Here is a 22,233-nt window from a genome sequence, read left to right as displayed (position 1 = left end):
GCCTCTCCACTCTGTCTCCTCCACTGCTTGCGGGTCTAGCCTCCCCTTGGAGTGTTGGTCCTCTGGTCCGGAAGTGACGCGGGGGTCGGCTTGCAGGCTGGACGCCCTATTCTCAGGGCCGCACCTCGAGGCACCCCGGGGCAGCATGGCTCTCCTCCTTCTGCTCGTCCTCGTCTTCCAGGTCGGGAGTAGGGCTGAGATTAACGCCGCGGATCTGGAGCTGTCTTCGGGTATGTAGCTCTCGGCAGGGCGGCGGCCGGTGGGGGGGGGGGGGCGGAGGGGACCGGACTAAGGAATCTGGAAGCACGACCCGCGCGGCCGCGTCCTACTTAGCCTCAGACCTCGCACCGGGTTCCCGGTCGCCCCGGAACGTCTTCGCGACCGCCGGGAAGGCCACGCAGGTCTGCGCCGTCCGCGGACTTAAGTTCCCTTTTTCTCTCCTCTTCCGTTGTTGCCGAAATGACAAAACTCGCCTCTCGGTCCTCCAGTTCTTTTAAGTCATTTTCAAATAAGTGAGTTTCCCGATCAGTATTTTGTAGACGGTGGCCAGCGCCCATGACTTAAATATTCTTAGGGTGGACCCAAAATCCTTAAGAGAGAATTGTTCTCTCTCCAACTGAGAATCATTAAGTGGCAGTGACTGGCCATCTTACATCTAAGTCTGCAAGTCGTGTAGTGCGTGAATTCAGGAGCCGATTTGTCAGGCTATGCGTCTCTTCACTTAGCTTAGTTCCTCCGAGCATTTTTTTTTTTTCCTCCTGCTCGCTGAGATTTCTCCGGAAATAAGTGCTGGGAATATGCTTTCCAAAGCTCGGTGTAATGGTGATTAGGAACTCCAGTGAAATCAGCGAATCTTTCCTGCAACAGGGTTAAACCTAAAATATCAGAAACCCATCAGTCTTGAGTGTCTGTTCAGTGCCCACAGTTAGCAGCTGCCTGGAAGGGGTCAAGGAGACCCACCCTCCTGCACCGTTGGCCAACTTTGGGTCCGAACCTCTGTATTATGACTTCCTCTGTGAGCTCCTGTTAGGTGTGCTGTATTCGTATCCAGCTGTCCTTTGGACTGCTCTATAAGAGTCACACAAACAAGCAATTAGTCATTCCTTGGGACAGGTATTGTTCCAGATGTTGTCAATACAAAAATGGGAGTTACTCGGTTTCTATTTTCGAGGATCATGATTAGATAGCCAACAGTAAGTGCTGGGTACACACTGTTAACTTCTCATCCCATCCCGTTTTCACAACAACCATATGAAGTAGGTGCTATTGGCATCTCCATTTATGGAAGAGAAATCAAGGCACAAAGAGGCCTGCCCCACTTGTAGAGAGGTCACTGGTACTCAGTAGGGAGCTTGGCAGCTGGGCTCCAGAGTCCCAAGTTTTTAACCACTCTGCAAACTGCCATTACCTAGGGCAGCTTCCTTGTCTACAAGGACAGTTGCCATATATTGTGGTAAGAGCCTGGACTTTCACACAAGCTACTGGAAAGCAAGATAGAGGTACCTGACTCTGACGAGGGGATTCAGGGAGGACTTCCCAGAGAAACATCACCCCAGAGTTGAAGCTGGAGCTGGAGGTAGAGAGAGACTTGTGTGTGCAGAGGGAGAAGTGTGAAACAGCATGTTGAATTAGTGGAGTACTAAGGGTTATCACTGTAGAATAGGTGTGTGAGGATACAAGGGAAGTTAAGATAGGGAGAGAGGTAGGAACCAGTTAATGAAGTGCATTGTCACGTGTAAGAGACAGCAACATAGCATTGGCTAACCTAGGCAAAAAGAAGAATTTATTGGCTTAGAGAATCCAAGCAACAGTTAGAAAGGCGTAGATGCCATCTGGGCCTCAGAGAGCTGAACCAGTCAGTCAAAAGTGCCAAGACACTCTTTTGCTTATTATTGACTCTGGATGTGGATACCTTTTCCTACTTGGCAGGAATCATGGATGTTGACAGCTTTTGGGTTTTGACATCTTGCAGCCTCCACCGTTCTGACAGAATCCCAGGGGAAGGCTCTGATTTGCCCAACTTGGTTGGGTCAGCCACCAGCTGGCATGGGAAGGACCATGTTACAGAGGCTGGTGGTAGGGGAGTTCCCAGAAGAGAAATAATGTTCCTGAAGGGAGTACTGGTGCTGAGCCAACAGAATAATATGCTCACTCACTATACCTTGCTCAAGTTGGTGGGCAGTCACTGGATTTTAAGAAGACAAATGATTTTATGCAGGATCAGTGAAGCCATTTAGAAAGACCGTTCATCTTACACAGTAGTTTGGGGGTAGACCCAAAAGAGGGAGGCCAGTTATGCCACTGCTTAAGTCGGGAGGAATTGATGAAAAGGGCAGTTTCAATGGAGAAGAGATGACAGTTTGAAAAACATTTAAAAGTCAGAGTCAGCAGGAGTCGGTGTTTGGGTGTGGGAAGAGAGGAAGAGGGTATCTAGGGTTCCTGATGTAGGTGGAGCATTAAACTATGTGCCACGCCTGTCTGAGTATGGCCCCTCCTGAGCCAGGCTGTCTTGCTTTCCAGTAGCTTGTGTGAAAGTCCAGGCTCTTACCACAATATATGGCAACTGTCCTTGCAGACAACGAAGCTGCCCTAGGTAATGGCAGTTTGCAGAGTGGTTAATTAAGAACTTGGACTCTGGAGCCCAGCTGCCAAACTCCCTACTGAGCACCAGTGACCTCTCTACAAGTGGGGCAGGCCTCTTTGTGCCTTGATTTCTCTTCCATAGATGGAGATGCCAATCGCACCCACATCATATGGTTGTCGTGAAAACGGGATGGGATGAGAAGTTAACCGTGCCTAGCACTTGCTGTTAGCTGTATAATCATGATCCTCAAAAGCAGAAACCGAGTAACCTCCATTTTGTGTATTCCAACACCTAGAACAATGTGGGCCCCCTTGTGATTACACAATTTGCATATCCTTGAAGCCAGCCCTGGGAGTGTCGCCTGTCTGCTCCCATAGGAACATCTACTCCTATGGCCTTCTGTACCCCAGCCTTTTGTAAACACAAGAGCTAGTGACCCCCCCAACCCTCCTTTTTTCAGTGCATTTTCAATACATTTGCCTAGATTTTTACGGTGTATTTCTCTAGTTTGTGCTGTGTTCCCTAGGCTTTTAAAGTTAGTTTAAATGTAAAGTCTCAAAAAAAATAAAAAATAAAAAAAAATAAAATAAAATGTAAAGTCTCCAGAGATTAGGAGGAAAACCCATTAGGACAACCTACTTCTGGCTCTTGGCTAGCTTCCTTGGCTCACCAGTGCCTGACACTTAATACACACTCAGTGTGTATCTTATAGCGTTGAGTTTCACTGGTATATTTAGTAGTTCATCTCAGATGAGGGAATCTGGCAGGAACAGGGAGGCAGGCAAGAGAATATAGCCAGTCTCTGCAAAATCTAAGTGGTTGGGAATGTATTGTGTTACAGTTATGGGCTTTTGTTAATATTTCTTAGGGAATGGATAGGGAGAATGAACCCATGTGTGCTGTCTAATGATCAGCGGTGTTTTGCTTTTCATACGGTTTTACCTATAAAAGTAGTATATATATTTTGAAGTGAATCAGTGTCTCCCTTCTTAGAGTTTTCTCTTCCACTCCGGGTATTACCTAAAGAGCACACTGTACTTTCGCACAGATATGGGGCTCTTAACTTACCTTCTCCACTGATAAAGTAGAGAAAGCCTCTTTTCTGACTTGAGGATAATGTTCTGGGTGTGCTTGAATTTTTCCTGATTTTCTTTGGATCCTATTTTTACTTATTTCAGAAATTCAGAATACTTACGACAGTGCATTCTAATTATATTTATTGAACAGGTTAATAGTTTTCTTTTTCAGCTTATTCTGTAACATGATCCATATGGACTTTGAAAGGTCCACAGTTTGGTTCTATATCTAGGAAAACCTCAAGCTATCTAATACAATGTAGCAGCACCTTGTTATTATAGGAACTAGACCAATGCTTCAATGGTTCCATTTTAAGTGGACAGAGAAACAGAAGGAGAATTGAACCAGAATTAAATGAATTCTCGACAGGAAGGAATCCGTTTCCTTACAGTTTTCTTACTACGGGAGTCCCTTTATTTTGGGTTATCCCAACACATAGTAATCAGAATGGTAAATACCCATTCAGTCGTGTCCATTCCAAAGAAATCATTTCCTTTCGTACATGGTTCAGATTTCACAGTGGCCGTCATATAATTGCGGTAGTATGATAAATCAGGTAAAACTACTTGAATTAGATGCTTGTGAAGTCATCAGCAAATAATCATCTCCAATTCCAGTTCATATATGGAGGTCATTTTCTTATTTTATTCAACTATGACAAAAATGATGCTTCAGTAGCTTTTCTTAACTAAAACCAGCAAAACTTTACAGACTGTCTTGCCTTTAAGTAGCTTCTCTAAGCCTTTGTTCTTTCATTGGTAAAAATACGTGTAATAATCTCAACTCCCTCGTACAATGGTTTGTGTGGGTTAACTAAGACAATGCATAATAAAGTGGAGCACATCCGACTCTTGATCTCAGCTCAGGTTTTGATCTCAGGGTCATGGGTTCAAGCCCTGTGTTGGGCTCTGGACTGGGTGTAAAGCCTACCTAAAAAAAATATCTATATATATATAAATATATATTTATATATATATATATAATTAAATTTAAAAAATAAAGAAATCAAACTTATCCATTTCAACTATGAGAAATTTAAAATAGGCTCAGCCGCTCACTTGTTCTAGATGAAACTGAATAAATGGGAGCCTGTGTAAAATCCTGCATTTCAGGTCAGAAAGTGGCTGAGCAGATGTTTATTGGATAAGCACTAACTGGGTGGTGGTTTGAGTAAAAGATCTGGGGGGATGGGGTAATTATAAATTCAGCACAAGCCACTAGTTGATATGTCCATCTGTTTAAGAAGAAGAGGAAGAATAGTATTTCATTCATGTCTGTCGTATTCTGGGTTCCACAGCTTAAGAAAGAGTGAATGCTAAAAGCAGATCCGGAAGACACACAGGAAGACGAGCAGACTGCAGAGATATTAAGAGTATTGATCGTATTGATCCAGCTGAGGAACTATTTTGTAGAGAGTAATAATTTTATTATGGACAATAATTATTTTATTATTTGAACCCTTAGCTCTGACACTTTTTTTCCGAAGGTATAAGAAAGCAACAGAAGCAGAAAACAGACTGTTTTTGTATTTGTTTCACAAAGTGATGGATGATTCAAAGCCCGAAAAGACTGAAATGTTTGAATTAAAAAAATGTATTTTCATGTACAAAACTTTTATGAACCTTGAAACATGTGCAAGAAACATGTGCAAGAATTCTTAAAATGTCTTTATTTTTAAATCTAGAGGATGCTGCTTGGGCAGCTGGGTGGCTCAGTCGGTTAGGTGTCCGACTTCGGCCCAGGTCCTGATCTCACAGCTCATGGGTTCGAGCCCCGCATCGGGCTCTGTGCTGACAGCTCACAGCCTGAAGCCTGCTTTGGATTCTGTGTCTCCCTCTCTCGCTGCCCCTCCCCCACTCATGCTCGCTCCCTCTCTCTCTCTCTCTCTCCCGGAAATAAATAAGCATTAAAAGAAAATTAAAAAAAAAAAAAATCTAGAGGATGCTGTTATTTGCTAAGAGAAAAATTTGGAAGGCATTAAGAAAATAGCCATTTTGGGGTGCCTGGGCGGCTTCATTGGTTGAGGGTCCGAGTCTTGATTTCTACTCAGGTTCTGATCCTGGGGTCATGGGATTGAGCCCCGCATCGGGTTCCATGCTCGGCATGGAGCCTGCTTAAGATTCTGTCTCTCCCTCTGCCCCTTTCCCCTGCTTGTGTGTACTCTCTCTCTCTCAAAAAAAAGGAAAAAATTAAAAAAAAAAAAAGAAAATAGCTATTTTGTCAGCTCTATACAAGCTTTCAGGAGGTCATCATAATATATTCTGGAAAAGAAATGCATAAGTCTTGATTTGGTATTTTTCACTTTTTTCCCCTGAATTTCTCATGTCATTTTTCAGTTTGCAATGAAAGAAGAACCCTTTGTAAAAACATCTTACATGTGTATAAGACCCCTGCATGTAAAAACATGCAGGTGGCCCTGCATCTTTCATTTGGGGAAAGTGTTAGAACTTTTCTCTGACAGTTGTTCATTCACAGAAGGGTCTGGATGCTTTCATCTGGAGCATTTGTGTTTGACCTGTAGTGTCAGATGGCGTAGAATCCCCCAAAACAATTTAATTCCTGACCCCTGTATCTTTCTTTATGCTTCTCAGCGTGTCCTTTCCGTAGGGAGGTTGGCAGGCAGATTGTCAAACGGATGTCTTCAGACTGCAGAGCTCTGTTCTGCCTTAGATGTGCCCGTCTTTTATAGTCTTTGCTGCTGTGTTCACATTGGTGAAGAGCTCCTGTGGCTGTCGCTTTTTCAGTCACGGTGCAGATGCTGTTGGTGGTTATGGAATGGGGGGGGGGGGCAGGTGCAGCCTGTACTCCGGTTAGCATCCACGCAGAAGAGACCTGGAGATGTCTGTAGTTCCCTGCTTCCCCTCTGCTGCTGTCCCCAGCAATCAGAACAGAGCCGTTCTGGCTTTTGGTCTTCGGTGACATCCCCATTGCCCTGTTTTGTGGTGCTGCTCCCTCACCTGCTGATCTCCGTCAGTTTTTCTGTCCTCCTCTTGCTCTTTTTCCATATCCTGTCTCTCCCAGTTTATCAAGAGGAAACAGTTGATTATAACCAGAACTCTCCCTTCCCCCCCCCCCCCACCCCAGCGTGATAAAGAACTGATTCTTCTTTCCTCTGTTTAGTTTTGTTAAATCCCCTAAGAGGCATCCTGGGAAGCAGATTTTAAAACAGCTGAAGTTCATTCTGGGTCGTTTGTAGACACAATGTATCAAATAACTGAATCCATTTCCAAAAACAACCGGAGTCCCAGAAAGCTAGTTGGGCATTTTCCAGAGAGGGAGAAATCCGTAACATTGTTCAATTTCATTAGATACTCTAGAAGGATCTTTCCCTAAACTCTATAGATAATCCTCATGCTGTTTCTCCACACATTTTTATTGATAGAAGGTAAATTTCTTATGAATAGAAATTTGCTGTAAGCCTTCATTATTTTAATTTGAATGTATAACAGTTTAAACTTTAGGTCACAAAATTCTGAAACAACGAGAAACGTACTCATGGCTGTTTACTGTACGAGTTTGGCAAATAATGACAAAGGCAGATGTGTAATAACCACACAGTTTCTCTTCTGGTAGCATTAAAACCACAGGTTACTTCCGAGTTTCTCCTTTACTATAATGGTAATGCCTGTCTGTTACAATCCATTGGACCCTCCTCCTTCCACTACCTGCCTGTCTTGATTACTTTGAAAGCTGTGACTTAAGCCCTTATTCTAGTCTAACTAGGGCAAGCTTCTGCTTAAATTATGGGAAACCCCATTTGATTCACATTAAAAACTAATCTGATATACACATCCACTGTTCTGTGTGGTTTTATAATTATGATTCAGTAACTTCTTAAATATAAATGCACTTTACTTAATACTCTTATATAGGTTGGCTTCTATATGCATGTTTCTCAAATACAGGAATCTCAGTTGGAGTCTATACAATTTAAAAGTCATTCCTATTGGGCATATATATATATATATATATATATATATATTTTTTTTTTTTTTTTTTTTTTTTTTTTTTTTAAAGAGATTCAAAAGGCAGTGAAGAACTCACTTTTACTGGAAACTGGAGGAAGTCAGGTCCTAGTTACCAGAGGCAGAAAGCTTAGCCACGCTGTGGGCTTTCAGGAACAGGGAGTCTGTAGAATAGGAAATGTGCCTGGTGCCCGGCACAACCTGGCGTGGAGGTCTCCGAGAAGTGCTGAAGGTGCCACATGGTTTCTTCTTGCTTCTTAGAGTAAAATGCAGGACTAGAGAGAGTAGTCAGGAGAATGACTGTTATATAAGAACCAGAACCTGGTGGTTTGAAAATTCTCAGCCTCTGGAGAGGCAAAAGAGGCGGAAATTAAGCAATGGCTTCTGAGAGAATTTCAGATTCATTATGAGTTTTCTTAGCATTCAGTACCTATCTTAGGTTGAAAATTAGGTGTATATGTGTGGATATTATTTGATATTAATGTTGAACTGAACCTGGGGCGGGGAGTGCCTTGTATTTCCTTCTCAACCACAGATCATACACTGTTTGAGACTAGGTCGTTTCATGAATTAAGGTGCAAGCATATAAAAACATTTCTAAAAACCTAGAAAAAGAAAGCTTCGGTACCCCCTGCTAAGTAGGGTCATGGTTGCTCTACCAAAAAGCAAAAGAGAAGAACCAGGGCTAAATCTGGCAAGGCCAGTGCTTTCTGGCTCATCTGCAAGGAAATTGCTTAGAGAACCAAAGATGATAGGTACCAACAGCTGTCAGCTGTATTTCAGGAAGAGCAAATGGAAAACTTGCAGGTGTCTGATCACAGGCTGCAGAAAGCGCATACGCAGGATAAGTATGTAGTATCTGAATCTGTGAGACATCCTCCCAGCTTCATAATCTCGACCTTTTGGCACAGATTGTCACACTGTTTAATAAGTAATATGGAAGTTAGACATTTTGGCAGTAATCAAAGCTATTCATTGCGGGAGAAGCCATGAAAAATATATTGGAGTATCAAAAATATTCTGTTTTTAAATTAGTTTTTCCTCCTAAATAATAAAAAAAAATTACGAGTACCCTACCACTACATCCAGTAGTGAGAACCAAAAATGTCTCCAGACAGTGCCAAATGTCCCTTCGGGGACAAAAAAAATCATCTCGTTGAAAACCACTGATATCAAGGAAGAATATAGCCAGAAAAGGGGGGGGAGGAAAGACCTTAGAATTTAATTGTCCATAAGTCTGTATTATTTACCTAAATAATTCTTGATCCGTGTTCTGCTTTAAAAAGGTAATACAAGTGTGAGGGGCGCCTGGGTGGCTTGGTCGGTTGGGCATCTGACTTTGGCTCAGGTCATGATCTTGCGGTTCGTGGGTTCAAGCCCCGCGTCGGGCTCTGTGCTGCCAGCTCAGGGCCTGGAGCCTGCTTTGGATTCTGTGTCTCCCTCTCTCTCTCTGCTCATCCCCTGCTCACACTCTGTCTCTCTCTGAAAAATAAATAAAGATTTTAAAAAAAGATAATACAAGTGTGAAATAATTGAAAATTAAAGCAATGCACCAGCTTGGATTTGAATATTGGAATTTTTGCTTTGGGAAAAAATCTAGGAGGTGTTTCCTTTAATAGTAAGGAAATACCTTATATATGTGAAATTAACACCTCACGTGACAGATCAGGAAATCTGAAATGACTAGCAGTATAGCGAAGAAAGAACCCACACTTCCTAATGTCCAGCCCAGGGAGTATTTTTCTTATTGGAGCCCATCCACGTTATACAACCCTAAGTAATCATCATTATCAGCTGGAGTACCTTTAAAAAAAAAAAAAAAACAACACTTTAGCTCTCAGATTTTTTTTTTTTTTTTTAAGTAGGCTCCATGCTCAACGCAGAGCCCAGTGTAGGGCTTGAACTCATGACCCTGAGATCAAGACCTGAGCTGTTATCAGGAGTTGGACGCTTAACTGACTGGGCCACCCAGGCTCCCCTCTCTTAGAATTTTTGAGGCTGATGATGACTTATGTTTGTAAGCCACTGCACTGACCACATTGCTATTCATTTATTTTAATTGTAATTATATTATGTTTAATGGTTTTCAGATAGGTTGGATTGAATAATCTTAAAACTGAGGTCGTATCACCAACTCTGTATCTTCATGTTCGCTCATAAAGAAGGGAAGGGTGGGAGAGAAGGAAGGAGAAAGAAAAGGAGGAAGGGAGGAGATGTATGTGTATGTTTGTTTTCCAAGGGGTGGTAGACAACAGCCGTCTACACTGAGCAGAGGAATACGTGGCTGCTTTTCATAAATAGTAACAAGATGTTAAAGTGACTTCTGCCTGTTCTCTCATGGGACTCCCATGTTAGCAAACCCTTTCTAAAATGGTTTAAAAGAGCAAAAGGGAGAAGAAATATTGGGCGTGTTTTGTGAAAAGCCCTGCACACCCCAGAGAGCAAAATGTTAGTGAAACTCAAGTGGTGGATGGCTCCTTCAGGCCATTATTAGGCTGCTATTCCTGGGCTAGAGACGAGGTGCTGAACGTGTGTAACGATACCGAGTAGAGAGTTGAGAGCCTGGATGGTATTTTAGACTGAAATTGGCCATCGCTTGGGGTAGCCAGCTCTCTAGACGTTGAAGGCAATCTGTGGTATCAAATATAGGAAATGCTAGTGATTAAACGAATTCAGGATTATTATTACAACAGGTAGTGCATCTGTTCATAAAAACTCCCGAAACATGAGAGGAATTTATGGCCTTTACGATACTTGTATTTCCCGTGTATCCCAGGGTTGTTTCAGTAATTTAAAGTGAATCAGAACTCTATACATTTTCCAATAAAATTAATTTTTATACATCTCAATTAAATAATTGTATAGTCTGTTCTGGCAAATTCTGCCTTTCTTCAAAATACGTATTCGGCTACCATGGCTCTTTGTGAGGTTTTCTAATGTTAATGTTAGTTTCTTACAATTGCCCATTTTACTTTTTGAATCTCTTACAGTGCCAAAACCAACGAATATTGAAATTAAGGCCTATAACTTTAATACTGTCCTATCTTGGGACTACCCGACCATGTCACAGACCCCTGTTTTTATCGTACAGGTAAAGAACTATGGGTAAGTGTTAACTCTTTTCATCCTTTTTATTCTACTTTGCCTAGGTCTTTGTACTTTCCGTGACTGTGTTTTGCCCCATCATCTTCCTTTCCCATGTGGCAGAACTTCCTAAACTGCTTGTAGACTTCCAGAAGCTCTAAGGACGCAAATTAGTTATTTTCACAAGACTTCCTGCCTTTTAGTTCTTCTTCCTGTCAGATTCAAGTAGAGGAGTCTCAGCAACTTTCAGAATTTTTTTAAGGCATGACAAATAAAGCTTAGAATTCATATTAAAAGTGAGGTCATCTTACTTGCCATAGTGAATGTGTTGTTTAGCAGAAAGATGAGAATTTCAGAACAATTTTAGGAGTTCCTGTTAAGAGTCTTTGTAATGTGTTAGGTTCTGCAATCAAGTAATGGTTATCAATGTTAATAGAATCTAGAATTGTTTAAAGACCAGATTTTTTACAATTACATATGGAATGTACTTTGTTCAGGTGTTGTATTTTGAATTGAGCCTCTTTATTGTAAAGGAGTTTATAGGACTTCTAACCAGAGTAAGGGCTTCCTCCTTTGTCTGGCTTCTCCGTCCTGTTCTTACTTAGCTCTTTCGACCAGCTACCAGCTCCATGCTGTGAGTGAAAAGCAAAACACAGACAGAGATGATTGAAGTGTACAGATTAACAAACGTTACCCTTGTTTCTTTACTCGTCTTCATTTTAGGGAGGCAATCTGGGTTGATGCCTGCAATACCTCTCATCATTCTTGTAATATCTTTTCCGCAATTACCGATCCATCACTTTCTCTCTGGGCCAGAATTAAAGCTAGACTTGGACAAAAAGAATCAGCCTATGCAGAGTCCAAAGAATTTATTTTGTGTAAACAAGGTGAGTAGAATTTTGAAATTTGAAAATACTGACACACATCTTCTGTATGTATTTGCTTTTATTAGCACTTGTTAAAAATTATCGCAATGCCCAGGAAACCTTTGGAAGAATTTAGGGAGTTTGTATCTTCCTCTTTCCCTGAGCTCCACAAAATAGGGCTGAGAGGTGCCCATCACTTTGCCCCGTCTAAACCATTGCATTTCTACTCCCTGTAAACACGGATCGGTGCTACCCTGCTGGGCTCTGCACCGGCCTCCCCCGCTCCCCTCCTCCAATGCTCCTTGCTTGGTTACACTTACCGAGGCCAGGGGCACCTGCTCTCGTTCTTCCTCCGTGTGCCCAGTCCCCAAGGCCCTTGGGAATTTTATATACCAACTTAATACATTAAGAAATTTTAGATTTCTGCAGTCTCCTCAACCCCAGTGATTGTTAGCCCTTTCTCCTGCCAGCATCACATCCCCATGGCATACCTGATCTGAGTTATGACTTTAAGCTCCAGAATCTTCAGCACCAATTCCTCTTTTCTGATTGAAATCCTACCTGTAGCTCTCCTACCCTCACTTGTGGGTAAAGAAGTGATTAATCATGTGACTCCTCCCTAGTCTTCTAGGCCCTTGTGCCTTGCCATTCAACTTCTCTCCCTTCTTCAGTTGCCACGTGTCTTTCCTTCCACTATGGCCTTGATTCTGCTCCTACGCTTCAGCTGTGCCTACCCAGTCTCTTCCATTGGCCCTTCCTCCACTTGCCCTTGAAATAATTTTATTCCCTCGAGTCCATGCCTTTGTCATCTGTGAACTGTGCCCATCTGTATATCAGATTTTTCCCACACAGATTTATCAAGGGCACACTATGTGCTAGAAAATATGCCAGGCCCTGAAGATAAAAATAAACCTGCCTGGTACATGGTAAGTGTGCAATAAATATGTGAAGAATAGGTAAATGGCTCACCAGCAAAGTCTCGAGCATCAGGGACACATAATAAATATTTGTCAAGTGAATAAATATCTGGTTTTGATTTTCACTATAAAAATTGAATCTATTTAGCAAACTTTTATAAGAGCCTCATGCCAGACATCTATAGGTGTTGGAGGTACAAAGAGTTTCAGTGAGTGTTCAAAGGTAACTAAAATGCCTTTTCTGAAACATTTTTTAGAGAACAGGTTTCCTTTTTAATCTACCAGAACCAAAGGAAAAGGAAAAATAACAGAGCTTCTATTATGGTAAGGTTTTTTTGTTTTGTTTTGTTTTTTTACCAGAACTCAGGACCAGAGCTCATGACCCAACTGTTTGTTTTCCTTTAGGACTAGAATTTAAACTGCTAAAGAGAAGTTTAGGTTAGATAAGAATACTTCCTGCTTGAGATTAATTAAACATTTATTAAGAACATTCATTTTTTTAAATTATTTTTTAAAAGTGTTTATTTATTTTAGAGAGAGAGAACAAGCAGGGGAGGGGCAGAGAGAGAGGGAGACACAGAATTCGAAGCAGGCTCCAGGCTCTGAGCTGTCAGCACAGAGCCTGACATGGGGCTTGAACCCACAGACTGTGAGATACCATGACCTGAGCCAAGATCAGATGCTTAACTGACTGAGCCACCCAGGTGCCCCTTTATTAAGAACATACAGAATATCATCTAGATCTTTGTGGAATGGTTTAAACATGATCCTGCTTTAGAACAACAACAGAAAGACTAGGTTGATTGATTTTGGCAGTTTTATGCAATGTACTATAAAGATCCAGGGGAATACTAATTCTGCATTTTTTTTTTTTGTCCCTGCCCCCCCTCCCCCAACCACAGGGAAAATTGGACCACCTGAACTGGGCATCAGAAACATGGAAAAACACGTCATTATTGACGTATTTCACCCTTTAGCTATTATAAGTGGAAGGGAGCCAGTAGCCATATATGGTGAAGAAAATTGTTACTCATTCAAGTACGAGGTACATCTGAGAATAAATGGAAATGAGGTATGTGTTTCTATTTCGTCTTTTCCAAAATGGCAGGTTTTCTGTTGCTCACGCGAAGTTGTTTCCACATGTGGTGTAACAATAGTAGAATGCTTATGAACATTCAGACAAGACTTACAGATCATAGACCTTACCATAGGTTTTGTTAAGAAACACGACCTAGGGGCGCCTGCGTGGCTCAGTCGGTTGAGCATCTGACTTCGGCTCAGGTCATGATCTCACAGTTTGTGAGTTCAAGCCCCGCATCAGGCTCTGTGCTGACAGCTCGGAGCCTGGAACCTGCTTCGGATTCTGTGTTTCCTTCTCCCTCTGCCCATCCCCCTCTTGTGCTCTGTCTCTCTCTCTCTCAAAAATAAATAAATAAATGTTAAAAAAAAAAAAAAAAAAGAAAAGAAAAGAAAAGAAACACGACCTAAACGAGTGCTGGTGGAGGGAACTGGCTTGGAGTTCATCACTAGCACTGGTGTCTTTGCCTCATTTAACAGCATGGTCCTGTTTGAGGATCTTAAACCTGTTTATTTCTGCCCTGGCAAAGTGAGGATCATTTTAATCTTTCCCTCCGCATTGGTAGTGATGTAACGTAACATGAAGCTGTGATCGGAAATCATTGTTTTGGAAACAAAAAGTGGCAATACTGCGGTGGGGATGTACTTGCATTCTGGCACCGGTGTGCAGCCCACGCCTGGACTGGAATTGTGCTAGTCCATCCATTCTCCACGGCACTGCCGCTGCTTTATTTAATAGTGTTTGTCAAGCACATGCTCTGCGTGTTCTAGACAAACCTCTGGTGATGCGCGAAGCAGGGAAACAAAGCAGGGAGGGGGGAGATGGGCAGCAGCGTTGGGGGCGCTTGTGGTCTTCGGTAGGGTGGTTGGAGCAGGGAAGGTGTTACTGCGGCCAGTGCTGGGGAAGGTTAGGAGGTGAGTTCCATGGGCACGTCTGGGGAGAATGTTTCAGGCAGAGAATCTGGCAAAAGCACACTGGGCACGTGAAGAGCAGCAGGACTCAGCAGAGCCCGGGAGCGGATGAGGTCAGAGGTCACTGGGGGGGCCACATCCGGTGGGGCACTGGAAGGATTTGACTTTTATTCTGACTGAGGTGTTGTGCCTCTGGGAAGATTTAAGCGGGAGGAGTGACATCTGACTTAGATTTTTAAAACTTGACTCTAGTTGCTTAGCAGAATTGTCCCCTTGACGTGCACATCTAACCATAGTACTTCACCGCCTGAAACCCTTTAGCAAATCCCCACCAGCTACACAGTTAAGGCCTGAATTCCCTCTCTTGGCGTGGCCTGCGAGACCCTCGTGATTTGGCCTCTTGCGTCCTTTCCAGCTTTCTGTCTCCCCGTCCCTTCTCACCCAAATTGTATTTGTGCTTTGGCGAACTGCTGTTGTGTTCTTAGTTCCCTGCAGGTGCCGTGCTCTTTACGGAATGCCCTTCTCCGCCCACTCACCTTTGGCAAATTTCTACTCACTTTCCAGTGTTCAGCTGGCATTTCATCTCCCCTTTGAAGTCTTTTCTGACACGGAAGACTGTTTGCTCCTCTGTGGTTTGGATATTCCCAGTTCCATTAACGGTCCCCCTTGCTCTACTCATCACTCACATTTCTTTCGGCTCTGGCAGAAGTTGTTTGAGGTCAGGTACTGCTGTCCTACCTTCGTGTCTTCAGGCCCTACCTGGCACAGGTGATGCGCACACTTTGGCGGAATGAATGGTAAACTGCCAGAGACTGCCTCGGTCCCTTCTGTGTACCACGGCCAAGAGCTGCTACAGTCTTTGCGAAATACCTTTCTTATTCTTCCTACAGGTGGGTTTATAGCTCTCCCCACCTGTTTCTGGCACTACTGGAATGGGACTAATGAACATTTGCTGGTTTAACGATGACCAGTGAACATTCTTGCTATTTGAGTTTTAAAATTTATGATCCCTAAAAAGAACATTTTACTGGAGACATTTCATAATGCTGTATTGAAACAACAAAATTGACTTACTATTTGATATCCACAACGCTATTTTCAGACATGGTTCAACTTTCATCCCATATATTCTCTTCAGGGACTTGATCAGGTAAATGTAGGTGATTTTGTTTGTTTTTGCAGAATAAAAGAAGCCATACGTTTTCACTGTCGTTTGTTCCCATGCAGACCTCATATAAAACGGATGTAGAGGAAGATAATTGCAATGAGACTCAGTGCTATCTAACTGTCCCAGTGTCCTCGTTGGATTCTGAGTACTGTGCTTGGACAAAAGGATTCTCAGAAACATGGCTTGTTACAACTGAACAGTCCAAAGAACTTTGTGTTACCACTTTGGATGGCAAACACATGGAAGGCAAGTTTCTGCTGGTTTTGTCCTAAATACAGGGAGTGATGAGCGAGCTAGGTGTTGAAAAGAGGCAGTTTCAATAAATCTCTGTTCGTTTAAAAATATGCAATGGTTCCATTCCTCAGAGAAGTTCAAAAGTACAAATAAGCTCATTTCTCAGGCATTAAAAGATATAAAACGGCCGATTAAAGAAAGCCACATGATGACCTTTTGACCTAGGAAAGAAAGAAATACAACACCTAAAACTGCGTGCACTTCAGGATTACACGTAGCGACAGAAGTCAGCTTAACTATTTCCACATGGCAAGGTGTTATGTACCCATTACAGTGTTCTTTGTGGGGGTGGCAAGTTTAAAAACTGAATAGCAAAAATATTCATTGGCTTATGTGATGTGAACTGGATAAATACTAGAAATTAATATCCAAAAATAAATATTGATAAGTTTATTTAAAAATAAGTTTATTTCATCATACTTTCTTTGTGTGAGGGGGTACATATAATAGAACTTTAGGACTAACATTCTCAAGGGGCACCTACCTTAGCTGAAATTAGGGCCGTTCTTTGCAGTTATGAAATGTAAATGTTAATTATGGGTAATTTATAAAATCTAAAAAACGAGAAGAAAACAAAATTATCGATAGTTCTATCAATCCAAATATTCAGTTACAGTTTGGTGTTTTTTTTTTCTCATCCTGTTCTCTTTTTCTACAGAGCTGTGATCATATTGTATAGTGTATATAATTTTGTGTACTGCTTTAAGTATTTATTATAAGTATTTTTCCATTTTATTTCACATACTTTATTAATTCTGTTTTCTAATACCTTTAGACTGTTTCATCATGTAGAACGTGTATTCTATTTAATGTTCCCCAATTTTGGACTTTTAGATTACTTACAGATTTTTTCTATGATAGATCATGCTTTGATAACTGTCTTTGTGTATATATGATTGTCAGCCTGTTTTTAGAACATACTCCTGGGAACAAAAATTTTCTGTTACAAGTACCTTTTTGAAGAATGGGAATCTAGGCTGAAGAACTAGACCAAAGGCCTAAAATTTAATATTGATAACTTTTATTTATTTATTTATTTATTTTTTAACATTTATTTTTGAGACAGAGAGAGACAGAGCATGAACGGGGGAGGGGCAGAGAGAGAGGGAGACACAGAATCGGAAGCAGGCTCCAGGCTCTGAGCCATCAGCCCAGAGCCTGACGCGGGGCTCGAACTCACGGACCGCGAGATCATGACCTGAGCCGCGAGATCATGACCTGAGCCGAAGTCGGACGCTCAACCAACTGAGCCACCCAGGCGCCCCTAATATTGATAACTTTTAGATCATTAGGACAAGGGTTTCAAATAGGTGACTTAAAGCAATGCAGTGCATTTTACACTCTCGGATTGTGTTGTTTTGAAAAATAAAGTTCTGACTAACACACAAAATTCTAAATAATGCAGATGCCTTAGATTTAGTTGTTTTTTTTTTTTAATTTTTTTTTTAATGTTTGTTTATTTTTGAGACAGAGAGAGACAGAGCATGAACGGGGGAGGGTCAGAGAGAGAGGGAGACACAGAATCTGAAACAGGCTCCAGGCTCTGAGCTGTCAGCACAGAGCCCGACGCAGGGCTGGAACTCACGGACTGTGAGATCATGACCTGAGCCGAAGTCGGACGCCCAACCGACTGAGCCACCCAGGCGCCCCGCCTTAGATTTAGTTTTTAAAAATGTGGTTTATAAACTGGGCTGGCACGGTGGCCACATGGTGGCACCACTGTGGCTCAGTTTCCCTGCCTGCCTGGACTGTGCTTCTAAACACAGCGCTGATGTTAGTTATGTCATTATCTGATCTTTACTGCCGTAATAACTTCGTTTTTTCCACATCCTATAAAATGTGTTATACAAGCATTCCCTTAGTAGCAATTTCCAGAGTCGCTGTTCCAAAAAGGTAACTTTGAAATCGAAATCAAAGGTAATAAGATGCTGGTAGAGAGGTCAAACACCACCGTGATCTGTAGAGGACTGTTCATTTGAAAGAGAGGACTGTGCAGCTAGAACGCGGAAGATTGTGCTTTGAAAATAAAAAGCAGCATTAGAGCAGAATACACAGCAGTGATTATAAATGTGCTCTGAAACAAATCTTTCCCACTGTATGTTTCTTTTGCCTTGTTAATGGAGAGAAAACTGTAACTCTGGAAACACCCTATATTCAGGGCATGAAGAAAACTGTTATGAGGGGCGCCTGGGTGGCTCAGTCGGTTAAGCGTCCGACTTCGGCTCAGGTCATGATCTCTCAGTTTGTGGGTTCAAGCCCCACGTCGGGCTCTGTGCTGACAGCTCAGAGCCTGGAGTCTGTTTCAAGAGCCTGGAGTCTGTTTCAAATTCTGTGTCTCCCTGTCTCTCTGCCCTCCCCCTGCTCACTCTCTGTGTCTGTCTGTCTGTCCGTCTCTCTCCAAAAAAAGTAAACGTGAAAAGAGATTAAAAAATAAAAAAGCAAGAAAACTGTTACGAAAAATCTGTTCTAGCCACTTTGCATCATGAAGGTATGGTTGCAGAAAGTGGAGAATTGCAGAGCTGGAAAGAATCACCTTGGTCTCTAGGACAGGCTCCTGAGTCTTTGGTCACCTCACCTGACTTCTACGGCAAGTGCTCTTTGCAGTCCGGACCATATTAATCACCTGACGGGCAAAGCACTAAGGCTTTATAACTATTTCACAGATACAGCAGCATTCCATCTTAATTCTAATTTGTGATTTTTCCCTTTTTTTTTTAGATTCTGTTTGGGTTCCAGTTGTTGCCGTTCTCTTCCTTTTTGTAGTTCTCGTCGTGGTATTTGTATGTTGTTACACTAAGAAGATTAATCCCTTTAAGAGAAGAACCATCATGTTACCAAAGTCCCTGGTAAAATATTTAAATATTTTTCTTTAATTGTATATACTAACACGTTAACTTGGACCTTTTTGATAGTTGTTTAATTTTTTAAGTAGAATGATGTTCAGCAGCATATCCCCTATCGTCAATCACTCAATCTACCACCCATCCAAAACCCCATAATTTTTACTACACATCGTGTGCTTTTGTATATGCACAAAACAAGAACACGATTGGATAAGTCTGTTAAGGAGCTTCAAGAATAGTGGGAGAAAAAGATAAGTATCAGTGAGTGAACAGTGTTCAAACACAGAGCTTTCCACACAGGCCAGCAAGGACTTCATCCACCTTTGGAGGGTGCTGGTTAGTTGTGGCCTTTCTAGAGGTGGTGAGGCTTGAGCAATCTTGATGGAAAGACAGGAGTTTATGCAGGTACTGAGAGACAGTATGTGCCAAAGCCCAGCATCAAGAAAGCATGGCGTTTGAAAATCTCAAAATACAGAAACACTATTGTTATGGTTGGACTGTAGAAGAAAAGGCGGTCACACATGAGACTGGAAGTTTCACATTTTAATGTCTAGTATTTAAAAGCCTTTGTGTGGACGCCTGGATGCCCTGGGTACAGTTGGTTGAACGTCCCGACTTTGGTTCAGGTCATGATTTCACGGTTCGTGGGTCTGAGCCCTGTGTCGGGCTCCGTGCAGACAGTGTGGAGCCTGCTTGGGATTCTCTGTCTCCCTCTCTCTCTCTGCCCCTCCCCTCCTCATAGGAAATAAATAAACAAACATTCAAAAATAAACATGATTTATTTCTCTCAAAAATAAATAAACATTCCAAAAATAAATAAAAGCCTTTATGCAATGAAAAGCCCATTTACAGGTAACAGGATCGTAGCTACTTGGATGAAATATAACAGGAACAATATCCATGATACGCAAAGGAGACTTTTCAATTTGTATTGAAAACACCTTTCTCTCAACAGGAGAGAATTCACGTGTGAATTCTAGTATTTGTCCATACTAAGTAAGTAGTTAAGTAGAACGCAACCTTGCAGTCCACAACTTTACACGCACTAGAGAAGGAAAAATAAACCTGAATATTCAGTACCTCCACTAGTAGTAAACTGGTGTAAAGTGGGAAAAGTAATCCAGCGCTGGTGGGAAGGTAAACATATAATGGGTAGAGGGTGTAGGAGTGTCATAAACGTGCCACAGCCTTTGACTTAGTAATTCTACCTTTAAGAAATTATTATTTTTTTTTTTAATGTTTAAAAGGCAGAGAGAGAGAGACTGAGGGAGAGAATCCCAAGCAGGCTCCTTGCTGTCAGTGCAGAGCCTAACGTGGGGCTCATTCGCATGAACCACGAGATCATGACTTGAGCCAAAAAATCAAGAGTCGGACACTGAACTGACTGAGCCACCCAGGCGCCCCAAGAATTTATTCTTATAAAGCCGCTTCATAAATAAAAAGATGTGTAAAAATATTGACTTCAGCACGTTCCATAAATCATAAAAATAGGAAACACTTCAATATCTACGATTAGAGAAATTGCGTTAATCAATCAGGATAGAGAAATCAGGAGGCAGTGAAGATTATAATAAAAATTGTAATTATGAAGGCGAATGGTGAGAATATTCTATAAGTAGGTATTCTCCGGCTATAGATGTAATGTGCATACGTGTGAAGTCACATAGAAAAAGCAACATGGACTAGTTGGATGGCGGATGACTTTTTAAAAATTCTAAAAACTTCTTCTTAATCTTAATATAGTATATTTTATTAAAAAGCAAGAAAAGGCAACCACCAGATGCCATTATATTATTACCATAAATATACCATTTGGTGGTATATTTCATTGACCATTATTCTTAGAGCATTTCTTTCTAAGGATGTGCACTTAAGTTTAATAATTCATTATGTTTCATCATTTATTTTTCTTCCCTTAGCTCTCTGTGGTGAAAAATGCCTCTTCGGAGACAAAATCTGAATCGAAATGTGTATCACCCATCACCTACCAACCGATTGTCTCAGAAAATGAGAAGATGGTCTGGGAAGAGCAGTTGTCTCCAGCGACGATTTCAGATCTGCCCGCTGAAGACAGTCTGGAAAAAATGGGACACCACGAAGAACTACAAGTGGTGACCCCTGAAGGGACTATTTCTGACATGGCTCCTGATAGCCCTCAGACCCCGGTAATGAGAGAGAATTCTGTCCGTTCAAATAGTAACCAGTCTGAAACCTGTGTTGTCGCTTTAAACTCCTATCACTCCAGAAATGGTTCCGAGAGTGGCACTGTGGAATCACAGAGCTTCTCGGACTCAGAATTTCCCCCAAGTAGTAAGCCTGAAATAAAGACCGAGGAACAGGAGCCCGTAATGCTGAGAAACACGACCACCTCCTTTGGTTATGACAAGCCGCACGTATTAGTGGATCTGCTGGTGGATGAAGGCGGTAAGGAATCCTTGATTGGTTACAGACTTACAGCAGATTCCAAAGAGTTTTCCTGAGATCAGAGAAGATGCGCCATCCCGGAAGGATCTACCTTTTTCCCCAGACGGTTTTTCTGCCTCGATTTCATGAAGAGATCATGATTTGAGAAGCCATTTCTTTGTCGACATTCACCAAATACAGTAGTATCTTGGTTTACATAAAGGGCAAAGAGCCTCTGTGGCACTGTCAGATTTGGCCCGAAAACTGCAGAAGCTGTAAAGAAACAAACCGTTGTCACATAGGAACTTTTCCATCCAGCTTGCATTATCAGCGAACACGCTAAGAATCCTGCTTCCCACGACAGTGGGTGAGATGCCTCAGGTCCTTTCTAATCACTTCCAGTTGTAAACTAGTTTTGTTTTGTTTTGTTTTCCTTTTCTGTGCCCTAGCATGTTATTTGTTTTTGCAAGTCTATGTCCATAGTATTTTTAAATGCTCACTTTGAGAAGAAATCGTGAAAGTTTTCCAAACGTGAATTCAAAATCTAATTCCAGTCAATAGACTTCATAAAGAATATGTAAATACACACATGTATATATTTTGTATGGAACGTTGTATTTAGATATTTGTAAATAAAGTATGTTTAAAATTCATTTTTGTACTCATTTATTCAAGCACTCAGGCAGTTAACCTGATTTTTTTTTATCCATTTGCTTGTTTCCACGTAGTAAGGCTATAGAATTGTTTCGTAATTATTCATATCTAATCTTCAAAGCAGTCCTAAAATAATCTAATCTTTAAGAATGGTCCTTTTATGTCTGTACTTCTTTTTTTTTTTTAATTTTTTTTTTTAGTGTTTATTTTTGAGACACAAAGTGCAAGTGGAGGACGGACAGAGAGAGGGAGACACAGAATCTGAAGCAGGGCTCCAGGCCCTGAGCTGTCAGCACAGAGCCCGACATGGGGCTCGAACTCACCAACTGCGAGATCATGACCTGGAGCCAAAGTCGGACGCTTAACCAAGTGAACCACCCAGACGCCCC

The 22,233-nt window shown here is 41.8% G+C and overlaps 1 protein-coding gene across 1 annotated transcript; it reads left to right on the top strand.

The window, feature by feature from the left end:
• On the top strand, positions 1 to 21,826 carry IFNGR1 (interferon gamma receptor 1). Its single transcript, XM_042987209.1, has 7 exons — positions 1 to 230; positions 10,617 to 10,731; positions 11,434 to 11,597; positions 13,396 to 13,565; positions 15,710 to 15,896; positions 18,663 to 18,790; positions 20,707 to 21,826. The coding sequence occupies exons 1-7, from the start codon at positions 146 to 148 to the stop codon at positions 21,265 to 21,267; spliced, it is 1,410 nt and encodes a 469-aa protein (XP_042843143.1). The 5' UTR covers positions 1 to 145; the 3' UTR covers positions 21,268 to 21,826.
• The last annotated feature ends 407 nt before the right edge of the window (positions 21,827 to 22,233 follow it).

Source organism: Panthera tigris, chromosome B2 (assembly GCF_018350195.1).
Source record: "Panthera tigris isolate Pti1 chromosome B2, P.tigris_Pti1_mat1.1, whole genome shotgun sequence".
In the NCBI taxonomy this organism is placed as follows: Eukaryota; Metazoa; Chordata; class Mammalia; order Carnivora; family Felidae; genus Panthera; species Panthera tigris.
This window is presented reverse-complemented; position numbering and strand designations above follow the sequence as displayed.

Excerpts from the sequence above, each read along its gene's own strand:
- IFNGR1 (XM_042987209.1), top strand. The coding sequence starts at position 146 with ATGGCTCTCCTCCTTCTGCTCGTCCTCGTCTTCCAGGTCGGGAGTAGG. Across the intron at positions 231-10,616 it reads GGATCTGGAGCTGTCTTCGG|TGCCAAAACCAACGAATATT; the intron begins GTATGTAGCTCT and ends AATCTCTTACAG. Across the intron at positions 18,791-20,706 it reads TCATGTTACCAAAGTCCCTG|CTCTCTGTGGTGAAAAATGC; the intron begins GTAAAATATTTA and ends TTCTTCCCTTAG.